Here is a 12,489-nt window from a genome sequence, read left to right as displayed (position 1 = left end):
ATTATCTGCAGATCTTTTTTATATGTGTGGGCATTCCCAATTCGTCTTCTTCATCTATTTACATTATGAACAGCAATCGATTGGGCAATTTCCAGATATGAAGATGCAATCTTTAGATGGAAAAATCTGCCGATCACTGAAATAAATCTGTAATGTGTGGGCAAAGTCAGATAGATTGTAAAATCCATTTATCTGGCCAAAAAATCCCTGTATCTGGAAATCTATAAATTGTGATTGCTGATGTATGGGGCCCATTAGTTCTCACTACTCATCCTCTTTCTGCAGGCTTTGCTACAATGGACCAACCTCTTATTCTTTATTACACTTCAGTCTTTGCAATTCTCGGTACTTATGTAGTATCTGGGCGTCCGATTTAGAAATCGGATCGGATCGCATCGCATGCGACCAAATCGTATGCGATGGTCAAGATTTTTCCATAGGATTCAATGTTAAAATGGTCTGAGTCCATTTTAACATAGAATTCAATGGGAAAAAGAGGTCCTTTTCCTTTCCCCACTATCCAAGTGGGCATGGAGTTGGATATAAACCTGTGGCGAGCGTAGAGAGCCACCGAGCCCGAAGCGTGGCGAGCCCCGCAAGGGGACACAGAATACTTTTTAAGAAATATGCGTTCGCTCGCCACGCTTCGGGCTCGGTGGCTCGCTGCGCTCGCCACGCTATATAAAATCAACTCTATGCCCACTTGGATAGTGGGGAAATGAACAGGACCTTCTTAGCATTGAATCCTATGCAAAATCGCATCGAATCGCATCTGATTGTATGCCTTAAGGCATGGGTCCTCAAACTGCGGCCCTCCAGATGTTGTGAAACTACAAATCCCAGCATGCTTTGCCACAGTTTTGCTATAAGGGAGTGTTAAAACTGTGGCAAGGCATGCTGGGATTTGTAGTTTCACAACATCTGGAGGGCCGCAGTTTGAGGACCCATGCCTTAAGGTAAGGCATACAATCACAAAATCGGATGCCCAGATACTACATAAGTACCCAATTCTCTAACCTATCTCATTAAATGTTCAGTCTTAGATTATACCTTCATCTACCTGTTAATGTTCCACAATGTTCTATTCCTGGCCCCCTATATATATATCCTCCCATGAAGATCTAATTAGCTTTTTGTAGCTTCCAGTACCATGTGTGTGCTGATGAAAGAAAATAAGGAAACTGAGCTTATTGTTGCTCCTTCCCTCCTCCACTCTCACTATCTGTTGACACCACTACATCCATCCCTGTTCATCAAGTCCACTGCAACAGTGTTTCACTCCCCAGTCCCTCTCTTTCACTTCCCACATTCAGCCGATCTCAGAATTGTAATGCTTCTACTGTACAATATGTCTGAATCAGACACTGTCAACAGTGTCTCCACCAAATCCTATTATATACTTGTCATTTTGGCTCAGATTACTGCTAGGTCACTCTTCGTCGCTGGCCTTCCTGTCATTTTGCTTAATTGAAGCCCATCTCATTTACATTTCACCTCTGAAAAATGTCTCCACTGGCTCCCCTTCCACCACAAAATACCGAAGTTCAAATTCCTTACACTCACTTATACATACTTTAAATGATCCTCTAGCATTTCTCCCATGCTGCCCCTTCACTTTGAAATATACTACTTTACTTTATCAGACTTTCAACCACCTTCTAAAATGTCAAACGAGCCCACTCCATAACAACCATTAAATATATTTGGCACCTCATTTGTTGTTTACTTTCCTGATTACTGTGATCTCTCTTATGGGGCCTACACACATGGGGAGATTTAAGGGCATTTTCTAAGCGATCTCAGTAGATCGCTTAGAAAATGCCCCCACATTGCTCTGTGAGTAGGCGATTGCGAACTGTGGCCCCAAGTGTCAATATCGCCCAGCGATTGACATCCAGCATGCTGGATACATCTAGTGAGATCGCTGGTCAGGGCCAGTGTTCTCCCCGAAGAACACTGGCCCTGACAGATTGCTCAGCACACAGTGCTGACACTTCACTGAGCAGTGCTGTGCGATCTACGTTGCTCAGATTGCTCGGCAGTGTCACACTGTGTGTAGGCCCCTTTAAATTGTAAGTCCACATGGGCTTTTTTTCTCACAATCTTGTCAGTAGTGTGCCATTATTAGTCTGTCTCTATTTATCCCATAGTAAGTGTGATTCTGTTTGTCTACTTAGTGAATACTGATACATTGATTGCAGTTTGCTCCGCTCCATACTATACCCCTTTGCAATGTAGAGTAGCTCATCATTGCTAATTTTTAAAATCCTTAGAAAGTCTCTCTATCCTAACATATACTCTTTATATACAGTACCGCTTTTCTGTATCATTTTTAAATGGCTACGTACAGCACAATGGACACCTTAATATCAGATACTACAGTACTCAACTTGTGACTATCCAAAATGTATTTCACAATTTTTATTAGTGACTAAGTATTATTTGCTCTTTTACTCATTACAAATGCATTTAAAAACATTTTTTAAAACGCAACTCCACAGAGGCTATGAACTCAGCAAATCCCTCCTGGTGCCTAGGGTTCAGAGTCATTTTTGACTGGCACATCCATGTTCTCTATCCAATGTACAGTATAAGAGCATGGGTCTTCAAACTGTGGCCCTCCAGATGTTGTGAAACTACAAATCACAGCATGCCTTGCCACAGTTTTTCTATAAGGGAGTGTTAAAACTGTGGCAAGGCATGCTGGGATTTGTAGCTTCACAACATCTGGAGGGCCACAGTTTGAAGACCCATGTATAAGAGCATACTGGTTGTTAAATGTATATTTGTGCGTTAGACAAATTTTAATATAAAATCCACTGGGACAGGGACTGATGTGCCTGTTTAAATAATGCAGAAGCTGCAGAATGTGTTGTATTTACATAATACAATATTTGGATAATGCTAGTACAGGAACTGGGAATTAACATATAACCATGGGCCTTATTCTGGTCTGTGCGGCCGGAGCCGAATATGCGGCCAGGACCGTGCGTCCAAAACCCCGCCTTCCGTACGGATCGCTCACTCCGTCCGAATGCGGTAAGCCGCTGACCGCACGGAGCACGAGTGGATTTCTCATGTATACACCTCCTCCATCTCTGGGAACCTCCCCCATCATTCGATGGTCGCAGACCATCAAATGCAGGACCGAGTGGTCAGGCAGCTCCCGCGAGCTCAGACCACTCGGGCATTTCTCCGTGCAAAAGCAGGGATCTGGGCGGGCAGCTGACATCCGGCAATGTCATATGTCCGCCCCCTACACGTGCGTCACGCCTGCATTACCATACGTACGCCCAGCGTTTTCATGGGAACGCTCATGAAACGCGGGGCGTATGCATATGTTAATGAGGCCAAACAGCCCTTCACGCCCCTCTCCTCCCCCTGTTCGTAGTGTAAACAATTCATGCGGAATTTGGACGTATGTCCCTTTCGCACATGCGCAGATATGCCTCTGCACATGCGCAAACACAAAACATCGGCGGAACGAACGCACGCGGACATATCCGCACCAACCAGAATAAGGGCCCAAGTGTGTTACCTTCTGTTGAAAGGAAAGCACCTACTAAAAAGTTATTTTTAACAAACCAGCTTACTAGTAGGATGATCCATCTGACCAGTATCAAGTGAATCTGAAAACATTCTACACTCTTTACAATTCTTTCATTGGTCAATAAAACACAGAATTATTTGTGAGAAAAAGACTAGGAAGCAGACGGCTGCTTAATTTCATGCACATTTTATTGAATAGTAATATAAAATGTTTATTTTTTTATTTTTTTCATTGTTACACGTGCATGCTTCGATTGCCAACATCTCAGAAGTCAAATTACAAAGGCAAGGCTTTAGGCTGTAGTGAATTACTCGGGCACTTAAACAATTTTTAGAAAATATCAATGGACTTATTTTGTTGAATTCATTTTTTTTTGTTTCCACTTGTCGTCATAAGGAGTCAGTAATAACCCGTAATTCATATTATAAAGGGAAAAAAGTGAAAAGAATTACACATTCGTGGCACATAACATAACATAATGACCAAACTATTATGACACTAACAGTTATCATGCACTTAGTTTCACATGTAACCACAAACTTATTTTAAATTTCACAGGTTCTGCTAAACATGCTAACCATATATATGTGTGCACTGACAAGCGTATGTTATAAAACATTACGAATATACTTTTCTCCTTTTTAAAATTTTTTCAAAGCTTTTTCATTGTTGATTACAAAATTTCAAAGGCATTAAGCGTTTTCAGAGAATATAAAGTATGCCAGTATACATACATTTCCAGTATAAGTCCAACCACTAAGCGCATTACAGTCCCATACAGGCCTATACAGCCATTTTGTCTTAAAAAACATGCATAGGCAGATTTTTACAGAATATAGATGCTTTTCACCGCACTTAATATGGTGTCTTGTTCACTATACTTAAAAATGCACCACTCATAAATATTAAAATTCAGCAAGCCACAACCAATACTTTATTTACCAAAAAACCTTAGATAGAACAGCAAAAAAATTAAAATAAAAAAAATAAAATTAAATGGATATTATTATTCCAGTTTTGCTTCTTAAAGGAAAAAAAATATATATATATATTCACTGCCAAATAAGCTATGTGTTGTATAATAAATGGGCATTCAAGCACAATAATGTAACCTGAGGTAAGCATAAATCTGTACAAAATGAAACGTTCCTTTTTTTGGCATCTGTGACAAATTTTCAACATTCTTACAATTTCATTATTTATTTAATCTATTATTTCTTTGCCATTTGTCCTCTTTGCTGCCAAAGCAATGCACAGAAGTCCATGTCTCAATACCAGTAGCATTAAGACTGCTCATATCAATGGTTTGTGTAATCCATGTGCTGTTGGAGGAGCTTGCAATTCATTTAACGACAATGCACTGCAGACACCTCACACAGAGAAAGGAAGGGGAAGAAAACAGCCAATCTGACAGGAGTAATAAAATATCATTAATAAATAGTCCTTATTTTAGTTTGTACATTATGTTAAAAATGTTTTAATGTCTATTTGTAGTTTAGAGCTGCAAATGTAAACATACAATAGTTAGTAAGAAATTAGACAAATATGCACTGTATGTTGAGTAACTAAAAGAAGGCCTTTCAGTAATGTAACTAGAGGTTTCCAATGCAATTGGAAAATATGTTCTATATAGGTAAGTAATATTTGTGTGTATGTTTTCTACAAGCATTTTTAGGCATCTCCAGATGAGGCGAGTGCCTCCACTAAAATAGATCACTTTCTCTTTAAATGACACTGTAAACTGAATTATTCAACACCAACCCCAAGAGTAAGTAGCATTTACCCATACCAGGATCACCCAGTTGCTGATGAGCAGCAATCCCATCATGCTTTGCAGCTACAAAAAATATATATTAATGGACAGGAAGTGGTCACTGGATATTGCTGCTATTGCTGCCATTGCTGTCAGTGCCATTGGTCTCTGAAGAAATAGCCTTGTTGATTGAGTTAAGATTGGCATCTGAAGGCAAAGCATCTCGGCGCGGTGGCATCCTTTCATTAATGCGATCTAAGCCCTTTGCCTCCTCAAAGCTTGTGATCTTATGCTGTGGCGAGAATCCTTTGATTGCTAGACAGAGAATTGAAACAAAATGCAAAAACAAATTAAATAAATAAGGACAGCCAGAAAACTTGCAAATGATATGAAGTGGGAAATAGAAAATTCACTGGATTCAAAACTTTAACACAAACATAATGCCACCCAAACAATATAATATGAAATATAGTGCTATCCATTTGAGTTCAACTCATTTTAACAATTGTGCGTTCTTCCGAATATTAAAATATTTCAAATTTGTTATTAAATGCAAGTCTAGTTATCATTAAACTGTGCAATGAAATAAACATTATATTAGTTGACACACATAATTACTTGCCTTCATAAAACAAATTAGGCAAGTTTTTTTAAACTATTTAATTAAAATATTCTGCCATGCTATATATAAACTTTTATATATGTGGAAGCGTAAAAGCAAATAAAGCAAATACCACAGCTGAGAAATAAAATGTGTATGCCGAATAATTGCTTATGATGAATATTATTTTACTTGATCAAGTTTTGCAATTTTGAATGCTTAAAAAAAAAAAGTATGCCAAATAAAAATGTTGGCTTGTAGTTTAATGTACAAACTGTGTTTCTGTGTAACACAAACTAAATTAGAAATCAATAGTTCAATTCCACAGAATAATAACATTTATGTAATATTAGGTATAGCGAATAAGAAACAAACAAGTTAATATTTGTTGCAAAAAACTGCCTGATGACATGCAAATAATATGAGAAATATTTTCAATTTCACATACCCAATTTGGATAAAATTTTAAACTTGAATGGAAAACACAATTTACGATGTACAGACAACTATAATGAATTGTCATACTATGGTCACTTAAAATCAGTCTATAATTCAAACAAGAAATTTAATTAAAATTTTTAATTAAATAAATATAACCACACCACTTACGTAAAGAGATGCACACTATATAAAAAAGTGTAATACTTACCAAATATATATATATATATATAACATTACATACAAAAAATAAATTTTCAGCACAAATGCTCTTCTGCAGTTTCTTACAATCTCTGTACCTGTAAATATCATCTATGATTTGTGTTTTAAAAAATGTATAGAAAAAGTATGTTTCTTTAATTTATTTACACTAACCTATTCTAGTATTTTTTGGAATACAACATTTCTGGCAAAGATGTGAAATTGACTAACCATGAACTATACCACACATCTTGTGAATTAAGTGTCCTCAGCCCCAATAAAAAAAAAATGTATGAAAAAATGAATACATTTTTATTTTCCGAAAACTATGGTACTGTACAAATTTATTCAGACTGAGTAACCTTAACCCAAACTATAGATGTTGCACTTATAGAGTACAGTCCTACAGATTATTTGTGAGATGAACTCTTATGGACAATTTCTGAAACACCCTACAGTATTGCCAAATAAAAATAAAAAAAAAGGAAAGAAAAAAATGACCCCATTGTTTTATACATCTCAGGTTAATATGAAAGCACACAGTAATTAGATTAGATTAGGAAGCATGGAAGGGAAAGGATGGATGAAAAGCAAAGGCCATATCAAAGCTTCTCAGACTGCTTCTAACTTTAACAAAAAACAAGAATATAAAAAAAAATTAAAACCGCAAATGAAGACCAACATTTTATTTACATTTTTCAAATTTGAAAATAAATTTGCAAATTGCAGAAACAAATGCTGCATATAAGTCCCAGTTATTTTTCTATACCTTCAACAGTTTATTGCAGGTAAGATGCTTATAAAATAATCAAAATAAACAATGAAAAAGACATCATGAAGTTGGTCATACATTTGAAAATCCCATATGTGGGATTTAAGAGACTAGTGAGCTTTGTGGTATTTATATATATTGAAAAATAATTCATTGCTCATTGGCAGTGATGTGTTCTGCTAATTTCGCCAATCAGACATAGGGACCAATTGACTATACGGCCGTAACATACATAAATTGATGCAACTGGTTAGTACATGAATAGTCTTTGTAATAAATAAACTTTAATATTGATTGTAATGGATGGAACTAGCTTACTATTATAGCTTAATTATAATAATAAAATAAAGTTATTTTAACAAGATAAAATACATAAAATTGTCTCTCATAGAGGCATTGCAGTAACTTAAGATGGCCAGTACGAGTTTTATGGACAGTAACAATGTCCAACATAAACATTGTACATATGCAGTAAGAAATAAGATACTCATTTTTTGATTTGCATGCAATGAAATCAATTTGTAGAGATAGGTAACAATATTTGGGTATAAAGTAGAGACTGTAGCATCCATTTTTTTGGCTATATTATATTATCACAGGTGAATTTATATGGGTTTGCAAATGAAAATTACTTTGTTTAATATTTAGGTTCAGTATCATAAAAATAACGTCTTCTTCTTAAGATATATAATGATACATAGCTGAGTATAATGCAGCTAGCAATTGTTCAGCATATTTGCATTTATTAAATTAATAAGTATAAAAGGAAAATCCAAGAAAAGATTTCGTCAATCCATACCCTTTTTAATATATATAACTGACTTACTGCCGTTTAGTAAATGAGACCCAGAAAGTGTTAGCAATATACACCAATATTATATTAAACACAACACAGAATCACATAAATCACACAAAAACAGCCAAACTGGCAACAACAATGCACACTGCAAATTAGATTTTGCTGATAGGAATAGACAATTCCAACATAAATAACAGCCCAAAGTGCTGCTATTTAGAAAACAGTTGTATTTTCTCTTGTGAGTGGGTTGAAAAAAATTTCCATTTACCATTTCAATGATCTAATTCCAAGATGAAACCAATCACAGGAATCCAATTTATAGTCGATGTAGATGTTAAGCTCAAGTTCAAGAATAAAATACAACTGAAAACATTGTTTTAAAGGGGAACATTTGTGGCTAAGATCATTTGGAAAAACATTTGTAGCTAAGTGTTTTTTTTGTTTCCGAAGAATTCCCATTAATAATTATTGCTACATATAAATAACACCAATATATCTAGAAATGTTCCAGTAATAATAAAGCTAAATGATTTGCTCAATCTTGTGGCATACTGAATATGGCACAAAGCATTCTCACGTTTAATAGCCTGGTGCTTTGCTTTTGCATAAAACCCGGCAGCAATTTGAGTAATGGCACAATTCAGAGGCTAAAAACAAAGAGTATTATATGTATGTTGCGTAATGTGTACAAATTGTGCTCTTTTTATGAGAGGCTGATGAAAAGTTCAAGTAATGAGTTAGAAGAGAAACCGATTAAATCCAGGGTGTGAAAGGTGTACTGTAACACCTGCTCATCTCTTCATTGCATGGATGAAACAAAAGCGTAGTTACAGCCTTGATATTTGTTACATGGATAACATTGGCCAATTCTAGTTTTACATTCCCCTTTAAAGCAAACACATTTTGTTAATACTTAGCCACAATCGTTAGCCCAACACCCACACACTTTCAACAAGCTACAGCAAAATGAATACACCCAGCAGAGCCCTTATCTGCTGCAATGACAACAGAAAGGGGGCTTGCCAATTACCTTCATCGGCCTCTATAGCCTCAACAGTAGCTAAAGAGAAGAAAGGGTAGCAAAATGGATGAGAAAAATGAGCAGAGGATTTGAACTCTTACACATAAGTCAGTGAGCAGCAAAGGAGCAGGTGGAACCAATGTTACCGGAAGTGCCGGACTTGTTTTGCACAGAAGACAACATAAATGCTACATAGAAAATAGGCTGAGCATGACTATTTATTTTTTTTACATTATTTTATGCAGCTTTTTCAATTTGATAATTGTTAGATGTATAAAAACAAGATATTCAATATCAAAGCAAGTTTGCATTTGTTAAAAGATGGCAGCTATAAACACTCATAAAAAACTAGACAACTTTGCTGTAGACACCTGTAAACAATACTAAAATTGAAGCTAACCATTTTTATGGCATCAGTTGGTTCATGAAAAAACAAGTTACTGCTCATACCTGTATTATCTGCTAATAAACATTTTTCAAAAAGAGAAAAAATACATGTTTAATGGTCAAGTCAGTACAAACAATAGTAAATGCTGTTCTTAATGTCAAAAAAAATTACTTTCTCGAACAGGGGTGGCCAAACCGGTCCTCGAGATCTACAAACGGTCCACGTTTTCCAGGTTACCTATCTGGTTCACAGCTTCAGTCATTAATAACTGTCACATTTTAAAACCAGCTGCATTCATTCCTACTATAGATCCACAGGTTGCCTGGAAAACATGCACCGTTGGTAGATCTTGAGGACAGGTTTGGCCACCCCTGATCTAGAACATATATATTATGTCATGGCCCTTATGGTTAGTTTAGATTTCAGTTGCAGGAATATAATGTGCCATTCTACCAATATTAAGCAACTATTTTGTCTCAAACTGTTTTTACCTATTTGTATATGCTAGTCCTCGCCTTTTCACCTTTACTAACATTGGGGCAGATGTATTGACCAGCGTTAAGTGCATTTCTGCACTTAACGCTGGTTAACTGGGGGGATTACGTTTTTTCTAATGTATGAACAGCGCACCTAACGTGTGCTAGGGACATCCTGCTGAGTAATACTCGGCGGGGCTGTCTCTTGCAATCCCCCCAAGTATTTAGCGTCCGGGGTGTAGTATTTACATCTGCCTAGGCGTTAAATTGCCCCGAATGCAACGCCAGCTCAGGACTAGTGTTGTCCAATCCCCACTGCGAGGACAATGCTGCTGGCTCCGGGCTGCACTGGAGATATTGCGATAATAACGGCTCTCCTTATCAACGCTGGGGGGTTAATACATTTGGCCGCTACGGGTGCCTGCTTCTCCTTGTTATGCAGGAGAAACAGGACCCATTATTTTTAAAACGTTATGGGCAGATTAATACTGTACATCTGCTTTATTTTATGTGCTTTTTTTGAGTTTTCTTACTATAATGAAAGCTCAACTATGCCATATCTGCGGGCAATAGAAACCAAAGAAACTTGCATTTAGTACACGTTTTAGTAAATAGGAGATGGAGATCCAGGGATATAAAGCAATGTATTCAGTAACATCTGAAGTAGTTAACACAGAAACAGTTTTCTCAATGTTAATGCCAGTAAATGAGCTGATCCCTCAGGGAATTGGCAGAATCTGATTCCAACATTGGAGATTGGGTTCTACAGTTGTTCCTGAGAAACAGAAATAACAAGAAGAAAGAGCATATACAGGAAGGGATATTTGGTATTTACTAAAAATGGAGTTAGCCCAGAGATAGACTGGGACTATAAATTGGCCCTGGCTTCCCTTTCTGTGTGTGTGCTAAAGAGGGCAAGGCCATGAGTTAATGTAGTGTGCCAGTCACAAGTGTGTGACCACATGCTATGCCCACTCTCTCTTTATATGCCAGAAGTGCCAGCTAGTCAGCCTGACCCTAATTTAGCCTACGATGTACACAATAAAAGTGAACGTGCAATTGTTTCTATTTATATTTTCTACTCCATGCTACCCTTCTATTTGGATCAATGTGGATTTCCAGTAGGAAAACAAGGGGGTTTGGGTGACAGTGTAATTGATTATTATGGTCCAGCTTCTGCTACACAATGCAGAGAACGTCTTCATCATGATTTGTCACTGCACAGCGAATTACATCATCTCATCATCACATAAGTATACTGGACTTTCTCACAGAGTTAGCTATATGTCTAATGTGCCAGCTGAAGGCAGGCTACTAGTGATGTGTTTCAAAGTATAGTCACTCCTATCCCTACATTCTGGGGTACTAGTCAACAATAAATTGACATAACTACCAAAAAAGGCAAATCCATAAAATCTGTTTGCTAAGAGTGAACAATTACCAGCTTAAACAACTGTATAAATAGATCACTAGAACAGAAGGAGCAAAGGAAAGCTACAGTACCTGAGTCTCTCATAAATAATATCACATTAGGATACTCTGGCTTTAACACACTGAGTGTGCCTAGGTGTCACTTTCACCCATTCTGCAAAGTTACTTGATTTGTGCATACAGATGCGTCCTCGTATATTAAGTTTCAGAATACCATGCAGCAAAAGATGCCTGGCTCAATGTAGCCATGCCAAATGGTGTCAGATGACATCTTTATATACACACACACACACACACACACACACACACACACACACACTGAGGGCTGGTATTAAGTCTGGTAAAGTGATAAAGTAGTGATAAAGTGGAAGGTGAGAACACACTAGCCAATCAGCTATGTTAAAAAAATTACAGGATTTGATTGGCTGTGCGTTACCACATTCCACTTTATCACCGCTTTATTCCTTTACCAGACATCTTCCCCTGTGATACATAATCAAAACCTACTCAATGTTATGAAAGCCAAGAGTGGACATTAACTAATATAGAATATTATTCATCTAAAAAGGCAACTTATTTTACAAAATAAAAACAATTTGCAAAAATAAAGTGTTTTACTAGAACACTGACTAATAATACAGACACTTCCAGGCACACTGCCTGAAAGTGGCTGTATTATTAGTCAGTGTTCTAGTTGCCCTGGGCAACATTGCAATGAACATTCCATATGGCAGAGACTTCTGGAAATGGCAATATATTAGCCCCATCAGGCATTGGGTGCGTAGTGTGTAACAAACGGGACAAAAAAAATTAAATAAAAAAAATAAATTTTCTGGATTTGCAGATTTATATTAAAATTATAGACACTTTCCATACTGTGACTGCGCTTTCAAAATGACCTCCGTAAGAAAGATGACAAAGGATATGGATTGCAGTGGGAATGGTCTGGAATGGATACAAAAAACTGAGTGGGAGGTATCAATCTTTTTTTAACTCATTTTTCTTGTGTTGTATTTGTACACACATACGTGTGATTTGACTCCCTTATTACTGTAAATG

General features: G+C 36.9%; 1 protein-coding gene across 2 annotated transcripts in view; it reads right to left on the bottom strand.

Annotated features, from left to right (window-relative positions):
* Positions 1 to 3,720: 3,720 nt before the first annotated feature.
* The window catches only part of PPP3CA (protein phosphatase 3 catalytic subunit alpha), a 203,550-nt gene continuing 194,781 nt past the window's right edge, over positions 3,721 to 12,489 (bottom strand). The window contains exons 13-14 of one of the 2 annotated variants that reach the window (XM_083179031.1): positions 9,145 to 9,174; positions 3,721 to 5,618 (exon numbers count right to left, since the gene is read on the bottom strand). In XM_083179031.1, coding sequence (XP_083035157.1) covers positions 5,422 to 5,618; positions 9,145 to 9,174 — 227 coding nt within the window. In that variant the 3' untranslated portion in view covers positions 3,721 to 5,421. The remainder of the gene's footprint in view (positions 5,619 to 9,144; positions 9,175 to 12,489) is intronic. The other variant, XM_083179032.1, reaches the window with a different exon arrangement.

This window comes from Crinia signifera, chromosome 1 (genome assembly GCF_055691185.1).
Source record: "Crinia signifera chromosome 1, ASM5569118v1, whole genome shotgun sequence".
In the NCBI taxonomy this organism is placed as follows: Eukaryota; Metazoa; Chordata; class Amphibia; order Anura; family Myobatrachidae; genus Crinia; species Crinia signifera.
The sequence above is the reverse complement of the archived record's forward strand: the minus strand, read 5'-3'. Positions and strand labels throughout refer to the sequence as shown.